The sequence below is a fragment of the Spea bombifrons genome, chromosome 2 (genome assembly GCF_027358695.1).
Source record: "Spea bombifrons isolate aSpeBom1 chromosome 2, aSpeBom1.2.pri, whole genome shotgun sequence".
NCBI classification, from domain to species: Eukaryota; Metazoa; Chordata; class Amphibia; order Anura; family Pelobatidae; genus Spea; species Spea bombifrons.
In genome coordinates, this window is record NC_071088.1 from 26,806,684 (window position 1) to 26,830,870 (window position 24,187).

The 24,187-nt window shown below is 39.2% G+C and overlaps 1 protein-coding gene and 1 non-coding gene across 2 annotated transcripts; both read right to left on the bottom strand.

Moving 5' to 3' along the window:
• Positions 1 to 8,256: 8,256 nt before the first annotated feature.
• On the bottom strand, positions 8,257 to 10,080 carry CLDN4 (claudin 4). The gene has a single exon (XM_053457260.1). The coding sequence runs from the start codon at positions 9,999 to 10,001 to the stop codon at positions 9,372 to 9,374; it is 630 nt and encodes a 209-aa protein (XP_053313235.1). The 5' UTR covers positions 10,002 to 10,080; the 3' UTR covers positions 8,257 to 9,371.
• Positions 10,081 to 23,503: 13,423 nt separating this feature from the next.
• On the bottom strand, positions 23,504 to 23,575 carry TRNAC-GCA (transfer RNA cysteine (anticodon GCA)). Its single transcript has one exon. It is a non-coding gene; the product is annotated as a tRNA-Cys (tRNA).
• Positions 23,576 to 24,187: the final 612 nt, after the last annotated feature.

Here is a 24,187-nt window from a genome sequence, read left to right on the forward strand (position 1 = left end):
TTGTTTTAATTAACAATAAATATAATTAAACTCCTTATGTTACTAAGCCTCTGGCCCTCCAGTTTTGGACTATGACCACTTGCCCTAGCATTTCTCCTTCTGTTGTACTTTATTGAATGTTTTTTTTTATCTATTTAAATGTTATCACCTCCACTTATTTCCAATACATATTTAGGTCAGTCTATCTGTTTTATTCGGCAAATTCCACTTAGAGTAAACAAAATGTCTATTTCCTTCTGGTGATGCGGCCTTCAGAACTGTACACAACAATACAGGTGACATCGGACCAGAGACCTGCAAAGTGGCGGAGCGCACTCTTGATTACAGTGGATATACAAAGTCTACACGCCCCTGTTAAAATGCCAGGTTCTTGTGATGTTAAAGAATGAGACAGAGATAAATCATGTCAGAACTTTTTCCACCTTTAATGTGATCTATAATGTGAACAATTCAAATGCAAAACAAATCTTTGAGAGGAAAAAAAACACCTCACAATAAGTGTGCAGACCCTTAAACTAATACTTTGTTGAAGCACCTTTTGATTTTATTACAGCAATCAGTCTTTTTGGGTAGGAGTCTATTAGCATGGCACAGCTTGATGTGGCAATATTTGCCCACTCTTCTTTTCAAAAGCACCCCACAGATGATCAATCGGATTCAGGTCTGGGCTCTGGCTGGGCCATTCCAAAATGTTAATCTTCTCCTGGTGAAGCCATGCTTTTGTGGATTTGGATGTGTGCTTTTTAGACAGTTACAGATAATCATTGTCATGATAAAGAATATAAACAATTTGATGGCAGATATGAACCATACAGTCCATCTAGGCTGCCCATTTTTCCAGAACTTTATCAGTTCTTGGCCTTGTTTTAGATTCAGGATAGCTGCATGTCTATACAATAGGGTATAACTGCTAACGCTAACATTTCTCTTCCTTTGAAAAAAAACACGTCCCTACTTTTTTCTTAGACAGAAAAAAAATGTGGCATATCATTTAATAAGGCGTGCTACAGGTGATGGGCGGTGCAGACTCGCCAAGATCTGTTCTCTGAGGTATCCTTAAGAAAAGGTGCAGTCCTGCTGGTTAAACAATGCAATCTCTATTGAGCCACACTGGTACAAACCAGTTTTATCTGGGGAAGGGATGAATTTATTGTCACAAGTAAAACCGGGTTTGACCTATGACTGCATTAAGCTTACTCATTTGATGATGGATTCATTATGCTAGTTGTTCCATCCACAATCGATTGAACGTCTTTCTTAATTCTGAGAGTACAAAGGAACCTTATAGCAAATTGTTAAATATTAAGAAAACATTCAGCGGGTGACAGCGTTTTCTGGAAACTTTAACAGCCTTGGGTATTTCACTATTTGTGCCTTCACACACTCCTCCAGGGTAAAATCGGGTATAAGTATATTTATTAGCCACATACTAATGTCTGATTCCCCTTTTAATTGCTGTATTACAGAACGCCATGCAAGTGTGCACTGTTGTGGTGTATATGCAACCTGAAGTCGCATGGGGTTCAAGATAAAAAACAAGATAAAAAACAGCAACAATTGATTTTTTTGATTGAGTGACTAAAATAATTGATCAAGGTGGTACAGTAGACATTGCGTTTCTGGATTTCAGTAAGGCCTTTGCCACTGTCCCACATAGAAGACTTATAAATAAACTGCAATCTCTGAGTTTAGATCTTAACACGATAAAGGAAGAGAGTTTATTTAAAAGGAGAAATACCACCACAACAAGAGGACATAGTCTTAAGCTAGAGGGGCAAAGATTTAAAGGTAACATCAGGAAATATTCCTTTACTGAAAGAGTAGTGGATGCATAGAATAGCCTTCAAGCAGAAGTGGTAGATGCTAATACAGTGAAGACATTTAAGCAAGCATAAGGCTAAGCTAGATATAGGATAAGGCCAGGGACCAAGGAAAGTATTCAGAGGTTGGGCAGACTGGATGGATCCAATGGTTCTTATCTATGTCTCTATGTTTCTAACCTAATGGCAATAAATATAAATAAACTGTCCATTCATCTAACACGATTGGTAGGAAACATTTTATTTATTTGTTAACCACTCACATCTTGCGAGACTTTTTTTTTTATACAAGAACAATCTTGTCCTAAGTAAACTTATATACTTGGCCAGGGCAGAGGCGGGGTGAGAGAGGCATTCGCCCTGGGTGCAGCTTTGAGGGGGCACACAACTGCCCGATCAGTAGCTGCAGCCTGCAGGACTAGTTGGGGAGATCACAATCCCCCTCTAACCAACTCAAAATTAGGGAGCGCGAGGTCTGTCACTTCGGCTTCTATTCTCTCTATTCACTATGCTCCGGCAATTGATGCTGAGCGCCAGGCTATGACATAATCTCCACGCTCTGCATCGATAGCCGGCTCTTAGTGATTAGGGAGCACTAAAGCATAGAAACATAGAAACATAGAAAGTGACGGCAGATAAGAGCCAGAAGGCCCATCCAGTCTGCCCAACCTCTGAGTACTCTCCTTTAGTACTTGCCCTTATCCTATATCTAGCTTGGCATTATGCCTATCCCATGCTTGCTTAAATGACTTTACTGTATTAACATCTACCACTTCCACTGGGAGGCTATTCCATGCGTCCACTACCCTTTCCGTAAAGTAATATTTTCTGATGTTACCATTAAACCTTTGCCCCTCTAGTTTATGCTTGTGTCCTCTTGTCCTCAGAGTTCTAAAATGACAGACCTCTCACTTCCACCACAGGATAAAGGATGGAAGATGGACAGGTGTGTCTAAAGGCAATGTGTATGGTTAGGTGTGTATAAGGGCAGTGTATGTGTATTTGCGTGTTAATGGACATGTGTGCGTAAAGGCAGTGTGTATGGGCAGGTGTGTATAAGGGCAGTGTATGTGTATATGAGTGATTATGGGCAGGTGTTTGTAAAGGCAGTGTGTATGGGCAGTCTATGTGTTTAAGGGCAGTGTAAATAAAATAACCTCTGTAAAAAAAATAGCTGGGGGTACAATTTTCCATTCTTGCCCTCGCTCTGGCACAAAAGGAGCTACGGCTCTTTACTTGGTCATGAAAGGGCTAAACATTATATAAAGCACATTGCATCATGACCATGAGAATCAACATTTTAATAATAAAACGCAGACGCAGCAACAAAATTATATTAAAGTAAACAAAAAACAGGACATTGCATCATGACAATCAAAACCAAACTTTGACCACAACATGCAAGCCTTACAGCTGTAATAGCGATCTTACTACTTAATCAAATCATCAGATGGTTAAAGCTACTAGGGATGTTTTAGAATATTTTAATAAGACTTAATAATAAAAAGTTGGGTGAATTAAAGAAGGTTATGGTAAGGGAAACAATAGAAAGAAGATATGGCTTGGTAGAACTGAAGGTCCCTTCGTAGTTCTTCCCTATCATTGGCTTTAGTCATTAAGTAGTGGGTAAGGTCTTTTAAGTTAATTCATCATTTATCCTATCCAAAATAATTTTGTTGTTTCAAATGCATTATTTGATGACGATTTAAAATGTATAAGGCATCGCGGAAGGGGTTCTATCCTGGCTAAGATAGATACTGAATTTGCCAATAAGTTTTAGGTTGAAGGAACATTTTATTTTAAGGAAAGCATGGTGTGGGTTGCTTAGCTCCATGTGTTATTTTGATGCCTTTTCTTAATTGGCCTCGGGTGATTAATGTACATTGTGGTGGAAATGGATTGTGTAATGTTGTCATTAATTTATTGTTTTGCTTGCAAAATATGTTTTGCGCAATGCGTGAGAGGTTTGAAAATGTTTTACTAATCTGGTTGGAGATTGAGCCAAAGCTAATATGGTACAGAAGGATGTCGGGCTTAAAGCTGTAGAAAGAGTTAGGTGCAAAACTGGCAACATTTCCATTAACTGTTTCTTGGTTTAGCTTTCAGAGTAAGAAATTGGAAGGGTGATTTTAAATATGGTGTGCAATAGGGTGATTTGCTACTGGTTATAAGACAGGTGCCACAGTCTATCTGGAGCTACAACTCTAAGCTTATGGCAACTAAAATATTCCACTGGCATGATGTTACATTTACATAGTGAATTATTTAAGTTATGCCATGCTGTACTTATTGAAGACCAGCCAGTATGTAAAAATCACGTGTCCTGTATTTAATGGCTGATTCCACAGAATGATAACATCCTCCATTACATTATTTTATTTATTAGTTATAATTAACAATAACTGTCAAGATATAATTTGACTGTACTGGTAGAGAAGGAGAAAAGAGCCCTGCTCTTGTGAGCTTACAATCTTTTAATAAGTGCAGTGATTAACTCCAATTATAAAAGCCTATTAAGCAGGAGATCCCCAAATTAATAAAACTGTGTCACTGCTCATCCACAACGACACCCAACCAAAACAGTGACAGGCTGTCCCTCTCTCCATAGTAACAACACCCAATGACATCAGAAATCAGGAAATCCACTTTATACTTGATTACACCCATGATAATTGAAGGTAGCAGGCTGTCTCCTCGCATGCAACGACACACAATGTCAGAACAACTAGTGGACCAGTTGCCCTACTAGGTCCAACTCAAGAAACACTTCATGCCTGTCAAACCTCTAGAATATGGGAAACCATCACTAGTTGGATTAGGGGACTTGACACCCTTGGGCCACTAGCCTGTTGTTGTAGCACTCCCTGTAGGTTCATCACTGGCTTAAACCCTGTGTTTTGTTGGATGACCAAATGCAGCAAAAATTATAAAAAATCATGGGGTAAATCAATTGTTTTAATAGTGCCCTATTATTTTTTTCTAGGCCCAAAACTAAATCTGGTCATCAGATTTAAGTGACATGAAGTAATTTATGCTGACCTATAGCATCCAGTCCACATTCTAGACTCTGTTTCCCACATATATTGTGCTGATTTATGTTGTACAAATGTTTGGGCATCTCATGAAATACTCCTAGAAGATCAACAACAGAGAAGCCTTATGTTCATGGCATAAGTAATGAGGAATAATAATACAGTAATGTCTGTATTCAAAAGTTTAGGGTAGGGCTGGCAAGAGTCCCCTCTAACCTCCTCCTGCAACACCTTTGTTATGCGCCTTTGGGCATTTTTGCTACAAAAATAAAGAGATGAAATTCCAAATCACAATATACCATTATGAGTCACTATTCACTTAATACATACATATCATTTCTTAATAGACCTACTCCCTAATCTGAATTGGGAGTGACAGTGGAAATATTCATTTGAATCAAGTGAATTACAGGCAATCCTTTCCCAGTAACTAAGTACCAAGTATCATGATTCTAAATTAAGGAAACCCCTGATATGTTTACCCTTCTTGTGCTAATCCAGAGTTTTCCCCAACCAAAAAGGAAAAAACACACGCTATAGAATGTGAATGCTACAAACACTAGGATCTAGGAGCCAGCCCAAGAATTTAGGAGCCAACATTTTTTCTTCTGTAGCTAAAGGGTGTTTACTTGCGCAATACGACATAAAACACACCTTTATTCGGTGCTGTAACTCTTTGTACTGTACTGCAGTTAACCCCTCCATTAAAAGGGGTATTTTACACCATAAAGACCCAAACTTGTATGTTTAACCATTATACTTACACACTAACACCATACACACGCTAACATCTTGTGCCCACAAACACTAACACCTTACAGTAACACAGACACACGCTAACATTCTACACTCATGTACACACATGCTAACACCATACACTGATACACACACTATGTGTTGACATACTCACTCGTGCTAATTCCTAGTGGAATTGTGCTCCAGAGTGGACCTGGCTGCAGATGTCCTTAATAATTCCTTGACAGGAGGAACTGGAATCCATGAGTGAATGGAACACCTGCCTTGGGTCAGCTGGCGCAACAGGCATGTGGGCATGTAAGTATGTGTACATGGTGCAAGTAGACACAAATTGTCAGTTATGTGCACAAACCTAGTGTACCTGGGGGCACCCTGTATCTTAGATGCTGCAGGGGCATGTTACGCTCCTGATAACAACCCAGTCAGTCAAAACCATATACGTCAAACCTGCCATATAATTAGAATTAATTTAATTCAAGTTACTGAGCCATTAATTGACTCACCATGGTTAAAAAACAATTGTGTTTAAAGTGGCTTGCCGATGCCAGTTGTTCATCAGAAATTCATTTTAAAATCTCCTCATTCGTTGACAGGCACCGGAAAGAATATAACAGTCGATATGCAAGGTTCAATAAGCAGAATAATTCTTGGATGGTACAATAGTCATCTTCCATTCAGTGCAAAAAAGATTCACCCAACCACTCGAGTTTGGCAGCAAAATAAACAATCAAGCTATGGCAGTCAGCATACCTTGGAACACTGGTTCTCCGGGTCAACACCCAAATCCTCCAGGTCACGTCAGCAGGGACATGACACGCCATGCTCCCTGCCCATTTGCCCTTTAAATGGGGGTGTTTCCAGCTGACTTCAGTGGCTGGGGACAGTTCACAAGGGGACGAGAACACAAAGCAGTGTGGAAAATACTTTTTTTTTTTTGTAGCTTAACCCATCCAGATGTGGGTGTCAGTGTGGCAGAGCCTGTCCTGGTGTGAGTGTTTGGGTGTCTGTGTAGCAGAGTCTGTCCTGGTGTGTGTGTTTGGGTGTCAGTGTGGCAGAGCCTGTCCTGGTTTGTGTGTTTGGGTATCGGTGTGGCAGAGCCTTTCCTGGTGTGTGTGTGTGTTTGGGTATCGGTGTGGCAGAGCCTGTCCTGGTGTATGTGTGTTTGGGTGTTGGTGTGGCAGAGCCTGTCCTGAGGTTTGTATTTGGGTGTCGGTGTGGCAGAGCCTGTCCTGGTGTGTGTGTGTTTGGGTATCGGTGTGGCAGAGCCTGTCCTGGTGTATGTGTATTTGGGTGTCGGTGTGGCAGAGCCTGTCCTGGTGTGTATTTGGTCATCTGTTTCCTGGCACTTTACTTACTGTAGGAATAAATAGAACTCTTTAATTTTTACTTATCCAGAGATAAAATCCGCTCCTGAATTTGTAGTCTTTCTATGTAGTACTTTCTAGGCCCAGAAATCAGTGAGAGTAAAAGTAAAGGTTTTGTCTTATTTACTATTTCAATCTGCATATCTTATTAAAAAGGATTAATTTCGGGCTTCAGGTCTTGAAAATAAAACATTTACAAATTGATTCTCTAACTACCTTTGTCTCATGCATCCAGGTTAATTTTCAAAAGATCATACAAATTTAGGATTTCAGTGCTTGAGTTCCAAGGATAGGGAATCGTTAGGAAGCCATATTCTGTGAACTTTTGCTGCTGAGGTGTCCAACCAAAACAAGAGCATCATGGGAGTAATAGAAACATTAGCTGGAGTGTAAGAGGCTGACAAACTATACTAAGGAGGGGGGATATGATAGAAACATTTAAATACTCAAAGGGAGTCAACTACCACAACAAGAGGACATAGTCTTACACTAGAGGAGCAAAGGTTTAAAAGCAGCATCAAGAAATATTACTTTACTGAAGGGGTAGTGGATGCATGGAATAGCCTTCCAGCAGAAGTGGTAGATATTAATACAGTAAAGGCGTTTAAGCAAGCATGGGATAGGCATAAGGCTAAACTAGATATAAGATAAGGCCAGGGACTAAGGAAAGTATTCAGAGGGCAGACTGAATGGGCTGAATGGTCCTTATCTCCCATCACTTTCTATGTTTTTAAGGGTTAATGGAATCATGAATAGAAGATGACACATTTTATTGGTACAATATAGAAAACATGTTGAGTTTTATAAGATTTTAGGACCTTGGGCCGGATCCTGTACATGGCACCCCACACACACACACACACACACACACACACACACACACACACACACACACACACACACACACACACGGTCAGTCCTTCCCTGGTTGCACACCGATCCTGGGCCTGGTGGCACTCCCCCTAATGAGTGGCACCTGGGACGGACCCCCCCTGTACGCTACTGACTCCATTTTCTACATTCCATAGAACTGATAGGTGGCCTTCTTTAAATCACTTATATAGTAACCTTATGTCTGATAATTAAAATAGATACTTATGTTGAATTTTCAGTAAGTATATTTCTACCTATATCCAAAGTTTCTATTTCATTCACGCCACTGATACTCAAACACACACACCAATTACCATCCCCATTCCATTATCAACATAACAGCCCCTCACACCTTTCTTTGCCCTCACTCCCGCAACTGGAATATGACAATGAAAAACAAAAGATTCCGCATTGTATGTTACATGTTTTTTTTATTGTACAAAGTAACAGATTTTAACAGATTTTCATTAACAAAAAATAATGCTTATAAAAAACATTTAAAATAAACACAAACAGATTTTTTCTGATGAATCATATTGCTGAATATTAGATCATTTTATCGGCTAGTTTTAAAAGGGTTTGCAATCGCGATTTGTTAACATTCAGACATCAAAAACCGGATCCAAGAAGATATGGTTTGTGTAACCCTTTAGGTGCCAGAGAGGTAAAAGCAAAGTGTTGCATCCTACTGCCACCCAAAGGGTGAAAGCAACACATTGTGTTAGAATCCTTCTGCAGTCATCTGAGCACTAAAAGTAAATGAACTGAGAAATTCTGCAGGTGTTAATGAAAAGCTTTACTCATGCATATGTTGTGTGTGGCTTGGTTTACACAGCACCTGCGCGGTGCATATGACACATTGCTATGGACCCCTCAACAAAATCTGGTTAAACGTTACATGGTCATTTCCTGCACGTTTCCTTAAACATATGTATAATTCAAACACACATTACTAAAATATCTCTAAGCTCCCATCATCCCCCTGACAATAGTATACAATTGGCTTTCGCATTTAAAAAAGTAAATTTCGGTGACTCCCAACCCCTCCCTCCCCATCCTTTGCAATGCGTGCGCTGCTTTCCCTGAGTTTGACCTGCCTCCTGCCTCCTGACGGGATGCATGTTGACCGTAAGTGGTCTCAACGTCTATTCATGCAGTTCTTGCAATCCTGTGCAATATTTCAATGGCATTTTTTCTAGTTTCCAGTGGTTGTTCTCGCGGTCTCTTTGCATGAATAGCGTCCTCTGCTGGGTGGGGCTGTAGACTTTTTCTTGCCTAGGCATGTGCTGCTACTGCTGTCTCAAGGATGCAAAGCAAGTTTATGGCAGATTTGCCATCAGAGAGTCTCTCTCCGGTCATCACAGGTTTAGACAGACACACAGTAGTGGTTCCAAACTGCATTCCAATGTCATAATTAACAGAAAGTTATGTTGAGGGTGGCAAATAATGTTCAAGGGCATCTTGTCCTTGGCTCTTTAACTGGGGAAAGCAAACAGCATGTCAGTCCTTCTCCTTTCTATAACTCATTAGACGTAGTTACTGGCTGGTGCAGAGCGTGCCGCTGTGTACTTGGCAGAGTAGGCTTTCTGTTCCCTTGGTGGGCAGTTGCAGCAGAGCATTGCACCTCCAAGAAGAAGAAAAGCGGCAGCTGCCCAACCAATGTACAATGATGCTCCCAACTCTCTCTTTTGCGCGTCTGTTACCAGCGGATTGTAGAAGTCTCGGATGGTGTTATTGGCAGTCCAGGAGACAGGGATCAGGGCGAGAATGCCAGCAACAATGAAGATAATGCCACTCACAATCATAATTTTGGCCTTTGAAGATTCATCTTCCACGCAGTTGGTGCACTTGCCTCCGATGATTGATATCATAATCCCCAGAAGGGCCACGATGATAGCGATGACAATGAGAGCACGAGCTGCCTGCAGGTCCTGGGGAAGAGCCAGCAGGGAATCATATACTTTGCACTGCATCTGCCCAGTGCTCTGCACCACACAGTTCATCCATAGTCCTTCCCAGATGATCTGAGCCACCACAATATTGTTACCAATGAAGGCAGTCACTTTCCACATGGGGAGCGCACAGGTAACCAAAGTGCCCAGCCAGCCGATGATTGATAGGATAATGCCCAAAATCTGAAGCCCCAAAGAAGCCATGTTCTTGTTGTTCCTCGTTGGAGTTGGAGTTGGCTCTTAGTCTGCAGGTGTACTGCTGTCTGCTGAGAAGTAACTGAGAAACTGAACTAGACCAGCCAGATATATGCCTGGTGTGCCTGGGAGGAGTTTATCTGCATTAATCCTGTTCATCATCTCGTAGAAACTCAACAGAAGTCATGAAACCAGTAGAGCGGGATTTTCTGTTTTGTCACCACAATAAGTGGTTTCATCCACCCTCCCCCTTCGGTTTCTTAGCCATCTGTACCTAAAGAAGTCATTGGCTTGTCCTGAAATGGTGGGGGGAAAATTCCACAATGTACAGTCATACAAAACTGATTCAAAAAACAGCACATGTGTATATGACTGGAAATGTGTGTGGGCAGTGGGGAGACTGTAAATAAATGATGATGCGGCTCAATAAAGTGAACATGGTATCTACTCTTACGACACACTTTTTAAATTGGTTTTATTAAGGCCAACAATACAGCAATACCACAGCTCATCAGCAGCTTGTTCTATCTGACATGCTGTGTTTTTACTGGATAATGTCTATGGATTGAAGAATTCTTCTTCTTACATCACTCTGGCGGATTATTTTATTTGGGAAAGATGTTCTCGTATAACCATAATGTGTTTCTCCGTTACATGGATGTCCGCAGGGACCCACCCGCCATTCGTTTCCCATTGCAGACCATTCTGACGTTGTTACCAATATACACTGTCCCACCAAAGTTGATTTCTGTGGAAAGGGTACAGTGTATCCAGGTCTCCTGCGTGCTAATAGTATGCCCTACTTTCACCTACCCCTTACAAACCATATATGGGGTAGCAGTAACTTTACCACCTCAGCTGGGAGGCTGTTCCATACATTCAATGATCATCCTATCTAGAAAAGAAAATCCTTTTTTGGCTCACGCATCCCACCTTCTTTTTATATCAAAGTATAACCCCTTGTTTCAGCCTGTGGAAAATGGTTTTTTTTTTTCTGTAGAACATGTTGACATATATTTATATATATTTTAAGACTGCCTTTCAATCTACAGACATTTCACTCTTTGATGATTCATTAAATAATCTTGTTATACTAACATTTCCTCAGATTCTCTAATTAATACTCATCTGTTGATGTTGTATGCTGATATAGACATGGTGAATTGAACATGATTGTGTGTGTGGCCAATGGTGTGAAAAGAAATCTTTCCTATTACGAATGCCTCTACCTAAATAATGATCTGAACGTATCTCCTCTATATTAATTTCTTGCACGTAAATAATTAAACATATTATTTCCCGGATCCCTTTATTCTGATATCTATTACAGTAAAATACCCTTCAAATACATAGGTACTTAATGCATAATTACTTTTTCTTGGTGTTTAGACCTATTGGATAAAAATTTGTATTTTCCGAGAGACGAAAACCTTCTTCAGTATAGCGAGGGATATTTCCCAAATTTTGGTAATTCCGAGAGCAAGCCCTAAAAGAATCCCACTGAGAGAAAGGCGCTATATAAATACTAGTTGTTATGTTTCTACTCTTCTGAATTAGGGCTTGCTTACGGGGAGTGGTTCTGGATCGGTTGGCAGATGATGAGTATTTTGGTAATACTGCTGTATAAAATTTGTTCTCACAGCGTGTTCCTTATAACTGCCCCACCCTCCCTGTTTTCGTTACCATTCATTTTATGAGACGCCACAAAACACCTGTTAGTAAATTTAACCCAAAATACGGCAAATATCTTTTCCACTGGTGTTTAACGGATATATAGCATTACAGAAGCACGTGTTTCTAATTAAAAGGGGACCGGAGGTTACACCAGCGTAATTAGTTTTACTGGGTGAAAAATAGCTTTTTATTCAGTGACATGGTTAATAATTCGTTTTCGGGAACACTGGAAATTCCCAGTAAGTTTAGCTTGTGCTTAGAGTAGGGTTTTATGGTTGATCATATCTAACTGGGCAACTAATGAATCTACACGCTGTAGGCCAGTCTTTGACCATCACAGCAAACCAGTATGAAGAACAACTTGGTTTATAGGTAACCAAGTTTAAATAGCAGATCAGGCAACCAGGACCGGGATACTTCTACAATAACCTATACGCTAGACAATTAAATATATTGTACGTTTACCTGTATACGATGTAAAAGGAGAAACCTGAATAAGTATTGGTACCCTGAACATCCTAAATGTTGGAGACAAGAACAAGGAGTAAGTTGTGTGTTATGCTACATTTATCCAGTGTTTGGCTTATGTTGGAAACTTATAGTTATTTATGTATCAACACAGCCTTTTAATGGGAACTTTATCATGAGGCTTTACAGACCCTTTAAATCCACCCATGTTGTCTTCCTTCAGTTAACCATTAAAATAGGCTCGGTCATTGTACACAATTACCCCACACCCCGGTCACTCGTATTGCTGTGTCGGGACTTGTTGAATGAGAAGGATTTACTATTTCAAAAGCAGAAGGGTCACAGTCCGCAAAGTCTACATTAAAGTCTTAGGTAAATTACCGGTAGTAAACAAAAGCTTACTTAAAGAAGTGACCTGAGTGAAACGAGGCAAGGATGATTTATTCACTTTAAAAGGAGAAAGAGGCATGGGGAATGATACTCTAGAGAGAGAAGGTACGCAGTAGGTGTTTGCCTGCTGTGACATCATGATTCTCATGAGCTATTTACAGTTCAAAAGAAAACCGGTTCTTGTTAGACTGGCTTCTCATAATGACCAGAATGGAACAGCTAGGGATGGGAGAATGCAAGGTGTGCAAGGCGTGGAGTGGGGGGAAGGGAAGGGGAATGAGAAAAGAGCATATGGTTGGGAGGTGGATGAAAATGAGCGGTGAAAAGGTAGAGCGGTTGTGATAGAAAGCAATGAAGGGGTGCAGGATAAAGGAAAATGGGTGATAGATTGCCATGGCAAAGAGGAGATTGAGGAAGGGTACAACACTCACCCAGTGGGTGGTGATAGTAGGATAGTAAAGGATAGTAAATGTGAGGCAGTATAGCTCTATTAACAATGATTGCCAATTTTCAGTTCTGGTCTCTTGGAAGAGTTGTGAGATTTCTCGGTAGTGTGATGACATCATATTGCAAGGCAGTGATGTAATAAGACATTATTGTTTTACCACACCCTGCGTTATACACCATCCTGAAATCAAGTAATGTCCTTACTAACTTTAGATAAGGACAAAAAGTATAACATGCAGTATATATAAAAGTGTAGCGTGCAGAGCAGCAATGATTTTTTTTTTAGGAGTGAAGTTGAAACCTGTAGATTTCACATGTTATAGAGCAGTATATGCAAAGGTAGAATGTGGGATGTAGAAATTGGCAAAAGGGAATCAATTATTTAGTTCATCCCACATACTGCAGTGCACCACTTTGTTGCTGGCCACTATCATATGAAATACATATTGTCCTAATGTTAGCGGAGCTCCTCATAAAACAAAAAAGTGGACATGGGGTGACAATAGCTCTTCTTTAATATAAAAAAACTGCTGTGTCAGACACATTATACAGTCAGACTAGGTATGATTAGGTGGCCCTAACACAGGGCATATCCAGCCGGTGGTCACACACTGCAGCACCCCATCTCCAGATGGGGCGTGAGATTGGGTGAGTATTGGGTACTGTTGGCTAGCGGCCCACCAGGCATTTGCCTGTTGTACCACAACCAATGGAATGTTCTGGTTTATTGCACTGTTCCATTTGTCGCGTTTTATACATAACCCACATTGTGTTCAAACAATGGGTGTTGTGTTGTCGCATTAAGCCATACGATGCAGCGCTTCCTCATGTATCGAAACTGATAAGGTACAGTGATAAAATGACACATTGTCAGTAAATTTAGTAGTATCGCCATCATCATGCAGCAGGTAGAGAAGAAAACAGGCAGACAAAACAGGCTCAAATAGCTCGTATCTTCCCTGTCTTTGTGTGTAATTTTCACATACGGACTGTACACCAGGTTTCATGTTTCTACTGCAATGATGGTAGCAGCTACTTGTTCATTTATTTGACCAGGAAGATAGAATATGTGTGTGTGTGTTTACATGTTGCTGGCCAGCACCTACAAAACATTTCCCTGTATAAATTATATGAAGTCATTTATAGATCCAACATACGGCAGATAACTTTATAGGTGATGCTTAGCAATATGTAAGAACTAGATGCATGTTATGAAAACTCTCATCAGAGAACACATAGGGATGTCCTACACACAAAGCAGGCTTTGTTTGCAGGTGCCACTTATTTATATAATGCAATTCCCTGTTTGTAGAGCTATGTAAACAGGAGACACACAGAGGAGCAGACAATCATGTGTGACCTCCCCAAAGCATACACCGTAGAATACTTTTCCATACATGTGAATCGCTACATATGAATATACTTACGCAGGGCGTCATTTGGTTATATACCATTTATGCACTCGCTCTTTTTTTGAGCGAGTGTCTTGGGGCATAAATTCTTGGTGACCTAAGAAGAAAGCTTTCTGCCTTTATTTATTAACATGGATACCCAGAGGGCCAGTTCATGAAATCACAGCTTTGTGCCCTGAATCATTGACAACATGAGTGTTAGAAAGGAGCAATGGAATAAAAAAAGGAGATTGCAAGAATGATCGACCAGGGCAGTTTTCTATACAGTATAGCAAATCCCTTGTGCCTTAGTGGAATGATGAATTGATATCTCCAATGTCACAAATACCGGTACTACTTTGCCCATAAAGGGTATTGGGATGAGACACTGGCACCCACACCCAGCATAAATGAAAAAGGACAGAAGAATATGTTCTTGGTCCCACTTCGTTGCCATTGCATAACTACTATTATTCCTGAGGAACCATGCTTCTGGCCATCCATTGACCCTACTGGGCACTAGCAGGGACATAGGCATAGTTCCTCGGAACTTATTTGACTAATCTAGCAAAATTCAGTGCAAGGAATGGAAGAATTGTGATCTTACATGAACTCTCAAGGTAATGGGGGCCATATAGCTAAACCTCCTAAGGAGGGGAGGACAAAGTAAAAGACCTGTTTGCATACTCTGGCTCTAGATGTTCTTTCTATATAGTTTGACACAGAAGACACCTCCATGTTCTCATGGCTCTTGGAGTGTTCACTTCGGGCTTCAATAAAAATATATTTGCTATTTTAATTCACACATCTTATAGTTTAGCAATAACATACATATTAAGTATCTGATTTATTGCAGTACCCTTTTAATATTAATCCGAATTCGCATTACACTTAATCACAGTGCATTTATTGTTTCCATAAGAGTGCACTGCCCCCCCATTTAGTAATCAAAGGTTTAAACAGAAATAACTCTATAATGCTCGTTTGTCTAAATGTACAGACTGTTGGCTGATCATCCATGAATGAAAAACGATTCTATTTTGTTTTCCAGCCATTCAGTTTGGCTGTCAGGACTTTTATTAAAGTGCCTTATCTGTACTAATTGACCCCAGCTAACTAGGACCCTCAGGGAAGTCCGTTTGTGGTTTGTTAGTTATTTATTAATCCCTGTCAGTTGCACTGAACATTTTTGGAGCTTGTGTGACTATGATTGTGTAAATAGTTCACAAAAGCATGTTGCATTAACATTTATCATGTAATCAAGAGATCCATATATTTTCTTTATACATTTGAGATCTTGCATTATACATTATATGTGTTATTAAGATCCATCCAGATTAAGAAACTAAGATCCTGGTAAAGTTGAGGGAAGCTAGATCAGTCTTGGCTGTGAGCCTCTAGGTAAATGGGGACATTCTTACAATTAGGAATTCAAATGTTGTGTTTGACTTGGTGAACCCACCCCCTCTGGATAAACCTGTCCCCAACTTCATTTCCAAATGAGCCGTTGGCCTGCAGGGTTATTCATTTGCATATGAGCCAGCACAGTGTTTGCTTTTGTTTGACTTTATTCCAGTCTCTACAAAACTGTCTCAAGCACTGTTTAGACTAACTCGAAAATCAGACACTCATACAAACGTAGCTTGAGTGTCTTTTGAAGATAACACACTTTGCTTGAAACAGACTGCCCTCCCCTCCAAATGTTATTACTGAAGTGTTTGTGCCATGCCTAGAAACCATTGGACCCACCTGCTGGGCAGTGAGTATTCATCAAATACAAGGGTATTATTTACCTAACAAGGGTTTATTTACTTAAAATGTGGGTTTGCATTTCATTTGCAGCATTCGCCTTCACTACGCATAGAAACAAGGAGTTTGATGGCAGATAGGAACCATTCATCCCATGTAGTCTGCTCGTTTATCCTGATTCACACCTTAATCAGTCCTTGATCTTGTCATCCTGATTCAGGATACCGTTATGTAAATCACATGCAGCTTTAAATTCTCTTACTGTATTAGCATCTACAATTTCTGCTGGGAGGTTGACCCAGTTATCTACCACCCTTAAAGTAGCGTAAAAATTGGCCTCGGATTGACCAGCATAATGCATCGTTAAATCAGCGCATTATATATTATTTTCATTATAATAGGCTAACTTGTTCTTTCTTGAAAAAGGAATGGGTTCAAAATGGCATTGCTCTCTAGAAAGGGTTGCAGCTGAACTCAATCTGGATTGGGATTCTGCAATAATGATGTCAGATCCTTGCTATTTGCTAGTCTGAGGACCAGGACATAACCTGGGCTTCACTGTCAATAGAGAAGGGTTCTTGTGACCCCTAAATCTATTGTGTTTCCCCTATATGATGCATCAACCAGCCATGACACCAGCTTTACTTCTTACCTACTGACCTTTCACCCAAGCTGTTACTTTTAATGGATCTGAAAGATCTTCTCAATACTAATATGGGAATAATGTCTTTCTACATAATATTAAACTCCGCTCCTCAATTCACTGACGCCAGATTGTTACAATACTAACGTGTTTTACGTGGAGAGTGGAAAGTACCTATGTTTATGTTTTAACATTTTTATAGATTTTTCTTATCAACAACGAAATGGTTGGTGTCATGATGTTTCACACAACGCAGCAATAAACATCATCAAAATCATTGCTAAAACCATATGACATCAGCATTTGAGCATAAAGCATAATCCTATAAATCCCGGAACAGGTGTTTAATGAAGAGTTTCTAGAAAATGCCAGTTTCAACTGGAGGTGTTCTAAATTAATCTAGTATCAGTACCAGATAATATTTTTATTTACAAATCTGAGTTCTTGCCACGAAAGTATAACAAATTGCAAGCTTTCGAGACTATCCAGGTATCGTCATATAATTCAGGCATAACAATATGCCTGAAGAGACCAAGATCGTCTCCAAAGCTTGCAATCTACCATGCTTAAAGTTATCATCGTTACCAAATGTGAGATGTCAAGTAACAACTTGACAACGCAAGAAACTCAGTGGAAGGAATTTTTGTGCAGATTCCAAAAACAAGTAGAAGCTTCTTCCATTATGCAGAAATAAAGAGGGTTTTATATATATATAAATATATATATATATATATATATATATATATATACTTTCCATCTGTAAACAATTGCAAGGGTTTATTAGTGTATTGAATGTACTATTTAGGGACCGTGACAAATCTGTCTATTAGCATATACCGGTATTATCTTGGTATGAGATCCAGGAAGAGGCTCAGTAAATCTGCAGGAACCATGTTACAGGTCCAACGTTAAACTCTTCCATGAGAAGCCTTGGCTTCTGGAGCCATATTTTTATATATAAGTGTCACACACGTGCGAAGATCTAGAATTATGGCTGTGCTTTTAGACATAGATTCCATAAATACAGAATTCAGGCATGTCTTTTTTAGTGGATCAAGTGAGTGTATTCTCTTTTAGCAAGACAGGTTACTCAAGCTTGGATATCGCAAACCCTGTGACATTAATAGACAAATTCATCAAAACAAATCAATGATGTGTCACCGCTCCATCAGTGCCTATGACTAGAGCAGAGGCGAGCCTAGAGTTAGAGACGTCTGCGTGCAGTATTTCTTCAGGGCCCCCTATAACTAACATGCATACATCCCACTTTAACACTATACACTTACACACATACTGTGTGTATTATATGTATTATATATATAGCTGCCTTCTTTTGGCAGCATACTGACCAACAGGACTGCTACGTATCTATGTCCCTGACATTTAGACTAAAATTCCGGTGATGTTTTGGTTTTATTTTTATAAATTACATGTAATAATATACTGCTCACTTTTTTAAATAGAAATTTCAATAGCCAGCAGTTAGCAAAAGAGACATAAAGTAAAGAAAAGTTAGCTTCTTTTTTTTTTTTTCTTTACAGCAAAACCTGTTTAAACTAGAAATTTGTGACCCAAACAGCTAATCTAGGAAGGTGTACAGGAGACATTCAAGTTTGAAAAAGAGCCAATGATCGTGCTGATAAGTGTACAAACGGACCAATCGGGTGTTTGGTCTGACGAAACCGACGAAAATCCTGCAGTGTATTGTTTATTCACTAACAGAAAAACAAAGGTGAGGGAGTTACCAATAACAGTAACCATTCTAGTGCTACACAACAACAGAGATAAAATAAATAAAAGGGAAATGTTTGCTGATTCTTAACCTTTATACCTGGTTATTGGGCACAAAGTAAAATGAATCAAGTCAAGTGGCAAGTTTTATCTACGATAGATAGATAGACCATTTCAAATCCTATCATATTACTAGACTTAAACCTTCCAGCCCTGCAAAAGATGCAGTGCCACTTCTTTACTACTGGCTACAGCAAGTAATGTAGACTGTCTAGCGGTGAACGTGCAATTAAAGTCAAATGCTGTTTCAAAAATATAGGTCAGGCTATGTATCCAGGTTCATGGGTATCAGATCTTGATTTTCAATTGAGGTTTTGGCGTTTTTTTACGGAATATGTTTGTGACATCAGAATCGGCTACGTACAGTCTGCGTATCCCACTAAATATTAGAAGGCATGTGCTAAATAAGGGCAATTATACCACCCCTGGTGTCAATGTCTCAACAGACAACTGAAACTTGGGTGGGAGCATCATAGTGTGCATGGCAAGAAGGCACTCTCCTACAGTTTCTGTGCCTAAGGCCAACTAAAATACCGGTATGTTCCGACATGGATTTCCCTTGTATTTGCCCCCACGTTTCAGTAGACAATGCCACAAAGGGTTTCCAGCTCAGTATGCTAATCTCAAACAAGAAATTTGACTTTTAAATAATTGTGTAAATAGTTATGTACTTGGTTAATGTGTCTATAAGGAGGGTTAAGCTTTTCCCTACTTGACAGGAGCATTCATTTTAATAATGTTGTAAATGTATAATAGTACACAGTTTTAGTGACTCACACGGTGTTGCAGGATACTGTTCATATTGTGTTTTTCTACACAGCTGTAAAAGTTGTTTAATGTTTAACCTTTACTACTCTAATAACCTGTAGCATCATTTGAGTCAGTCCACTGTCTTTACTAATTCTCTTCCACCTAGACGTGCAAAAGCTGAATACTTTATACAAATATCTACTGACTCACTTACCTAAAAATGCTACTCCCATAATATAACTGCATTATATCTTCCTGTTTTTTTACATTTTCCTTTGCCAGTCTTTTGGTAAGAAACATAACCATTCAGCCCATCTAGTCTCACAGATCATAATCTCTCCTCGGTCTCGTCTTGGATTTAGGATTGCTTTATGCTATCAAGCATATTTACATTTATTCTGCGTTAGCATTCTGATGGGAGGCTGTTCCGTCTATCTACCACCCTTTCAGTAAAGTAAAACTTCAATACAGCTAAATCTCTGACCTGTAGTTTCAGATTATGACCTCTTGTTCACAAGCACATGTTATGTAGGGGGGCACCTGGATGTAAACCAATGGCCTCTTGATCTGCTCTACCACTGAGCTATACTCCCATATCTTCCATAGGGACCCTAGACATCTTCCTGGTCTGTAGGCATGTTGGTATCCAGTCATAGTCCCATTATGGAGACCAGATTAATCTAGGCTGGGTGCCATTAATATTCCATCCTCCATCAAAGCCAGCACAAACATAACTCAATGTTCCTTCTTCTTCTGTGTGATACCTGACAACAAGCACTGCAACACCATATCGTCAATGGAGTATTCTGCCCTAGGCATAGGGCACCAGGTTAATGAGGCTGCAGCCTTTCTGCTGCATAAGAATGAGCCAAATACCCATTTTGAGAAATCAGGCTCCATATAGCACCACTGCTCAATGGGCTAGTTATAAAGATCATTGATCTCCTCAACTGGACACAAACACCATGGAGGACTGTGCCATGTCAGTGCAGCCTCTAGATGTCATTCCTACCAGGTGCTGCCCGTCCTTAGGAATGACGTCTATGTTGCAGTGCTCAGAGACGCAGAAGGTAAATCCTTCCCTGCATATCATGCATTATCTGATGCCATCACAGGAAAAGCAATAGGCAGCAATGAGGAGGTTTGTGTATGAAAAAGTGAAGCTGTCAAGCTCTCAGAATTAGGTCACATCCCGCAGAAGATATTGTCTTTCTTCTCACGAGCAAGGGAACCATGAGCCTTGTGCCTTTGTGGTAGGACTCTGGATGGCCTATATTAGTTGATTGATACTATGTCACCCCACAAAAACCATGCATTTTCTTATAGTATTTGTTTTTTTAAAAGCTGAAGGAACATTAGCTCTGACAAAAAGTTGCACACAGAGTCCACTGGTTATCCCCCCCTGACCTCACATGATTATACATATACATTACATACTTTGAACATGTCCCCTGATATAGCGACCATACTGATGTCATGTCATGTCAGCAACACTGAAACTTTTTATATTTTTTGTGTTCTGTTACGCAACCTTCGAGGTCATAGAGACTACTCATTTGTTTCCTCTTTCGCTGACTTATTCATCACTTTTCTTTCGAGACTATTTCTACATAGAATCCTGTGGATGAGAAACTTGATCCTCCCTTTGCAATGTTGTATGACACCTCTATTCTCCCGACAGTCTGCTCGTCACATGGCAGCAGTGTCACCGCATAACAATGCCTCCCCCTCCCCAATGAGTTTCACTTGTTTCACCGAAAGGTATCCCCTAGCCTCTCCATATATGGGCAAAGCACTTCCTACTGAAAGTTTCTCTTTGATATCTTTGTTTACTTTTTTCATTTACACATAAAAAATAGGGGTTTTTACAAAATAAGAAAATAAATTATGAGAGATGCTGACAATGAACTGCCCCACGGTGTTTTTAATTATTCAGGCCAACAATGTCAAATGTTAAATGGTAATGTAACCAGATTACATTTTGGAGGAGCTGATGTTGGTCTGGGTAAATGTGATGTCATAGGCAGACATGGTACTGGATAATTGATATTATAAAATGATGTATATATATGTCTATATTTTCCACAGTAGGTTTAAGTGTATAAATTATTGTCAGAATACAGAAAAAATATCTCACGCACGCTGATTAATGCATACCAAGTGCATATTTTGACCACAGGGAGGCAGTGATGCAGCATTACGTGCGGAGCCACTCGCAGCACTGAATACAGCAATTGTTACTAAAGCCAGCTCGTACATACATTTTCACTGTAAAGCAATTAATGTTGATTAACTATCTACAAATATATATATATATAAAACTGTTTTTATTGATCCCTATTTGTTCCATTATGATGACATACCAGATGCTAGTGAACTATAATGTAGAATAATTAATTTACAAATTGTGTCAAATGATGATAGACAATGATACCAACAAAAAATACCCCAAATTACAATCGTATCTTGATCTATGCATTTGTTTTAAGTTCTGGAAGCACAATGGATACCTTTGTTAATGTGTTAAAGTGTATGAGTCCTATTAATATGCCAAGGTGAGTTTAGTTATAAAGTTTCCAAGGACGTACACAAATAAGATATATTGTACGTACTGGAGATGTCTATAAGCACACGATGCTATATATAGAGTATATAGAATGACAAAGAATTAAGGTGAATTCCTGTTTAAGGAAGGGTCCTTCAAACATTTTTTCTCAAATATTTCCTTGAACATTCAAAAATGTACTTTGTTTTTTTTTTTCTTAATACATTTGGCTCAGAGGAAACAGAATTGTGGACATTTTTTTTTCCCGTAAGGGCAGATTACAGGTTTTCTTATCAAAATGAATTCTTTAGAGCGTAACCTAACAAAACTCTATTACAGCAGTGTTGGTGAAGACATTGTGAAATGTGACACGTTTATTAAATGTTATCAGTTCATATACCCAAATAAATAGGTGTTTCATTCAAATTGTGCCTATCCTTTATTTACTTATATAGTTTAAGAATACATAGAACTTCAGATAAACGATTACAAGTAATGTTTTTAATCTACACATGATAAGCACATTTCACATGGCGGCTTCCTGCATCATGAACTCAATACAGAAGGATGCATAGTACATAATAACTAACTATATATTTAGGCCAGCAGTGCGTGAATGTAATTATATAGGTCATAGTCTGCCCAAAGGCTCCACTAACTTCCTGTTATTACATAGTCTCTCCTTAATCTTTATGATCAACCCCAGTAACATCTGACTACTGATCTTGACTAAAGCTTTTCAGGCTAATATATCTTTCTCGGTAATTTGAAACATTAAAGCAGAACTGTTACTTTTCCCATACTACAGTTTATAGTTTTGTTCATTAATATACTCAAGTAGATGTTTGTAAGCATTCTATATGTATTGAAATCCCACCTTGTACGTATGATATTGGGAAAGGTGTTTTTAACTTTCGTTGCTAGGATCCAAATTATTATTATTGGGTGAGGAGAAGGAAAAGAATGTCAGACAGGAAATTACCTAGATAATGAATAGACTGCCACTAATCGCAATCAATGAGGTGAACTTTTAAACTCGACTTTTAAGCGAAACAATTACACTGCATGTAGCCCAAGCTATATTTATGTATGTTGAAGTCTATGACATAGGCAATTCACCTGTCGTTATTTCACCTATATTTTAATAGGAAAAGTCCTAAAACACTTTAAAGTTTATTACATAATAATACCTGATTAAAAAAACAATCATATTTTTATTCTACCTAATTATGATCCATTCCAAAATTGTTACAAACGTATTATTATTATTATTATTACAACTCAAATCACAGTTTCATGTTAAGTCATAAGAGCACCCCTAACATATTAAAATAATGTAATGCAAGGACTGACAAAATGGCACTGGGAGAACAAGCAATATAGAAACATTCTCACCAGCTAGTATTTTAGATTCAAACCTCAATCACTCCTCGTATTAGACTCAGAACCATTTGCCGGTCCAATGGATGTTTAAAATCTTTCATTGAGTTAAACTCTACCACTTATGCTGGGAGGCTGCTCTACTTATCAACCACCTTAGTAAAGTAAAACGTCTTAACATTATATCTAAGTCTATGATTGTTTAGCTTTAGACTGTGACATTTTGCTCTAACATTAATGATGACTTACTGATTGGGATGTGTTTCACTAAAATTATTTGTGCAGGGGGCACCCGGATTTGAACCAGGGACCTCTCGATCTGCAGTCGAATGCTCTACCACTGAGCTATACCCCCACACGACACTTCTATGCTGTATGTTTGAGCTCTACTGTCTGGCTCAATGGCTAACACAAACATATTGTCCACTCTGTTTGTCAAATAATGACAACTGCTCTTGAGTATACAAAAAAATATGTTTTTAAATTCTCATCAAGAGTGCTGGATCCGAGCTCACCCTCCTCCTCTGGACTCTTTGAGTAACCTGCAGATAAAGACTAACAGAAACTGGATCCCTGCATTCCGGACATTGTTTACTCTCCCACACTCTACCTTGTTATCACTGACTTGAAAAAGAACATTAACCTCTTTAAACATTTTTAAGCAATGAGAAAATAGGGTCAAACATAGATTTTCAAAAATTTGTTTTCTTCATTTCAGAATTCTTAACAGTATTAGTGTTCTACAAGTCATGTCATATCAGAGAAATTCCTCACACATCCAATCAAAAAGTCTTCTTCACGACGTTCCCTAAAAATGCCTTTTTTCTTACTCTTTTTCTACCCTAAGACTTTTCTAACTCACATACACAGTTTCTGGATCCCTTCTATCCCAACCAAAGTTTCTCGGTACACGAACAGCTGCGACTCTAGCGGTTTAGGAAGCCAAAAATGTGTGGGGTCAACAAAG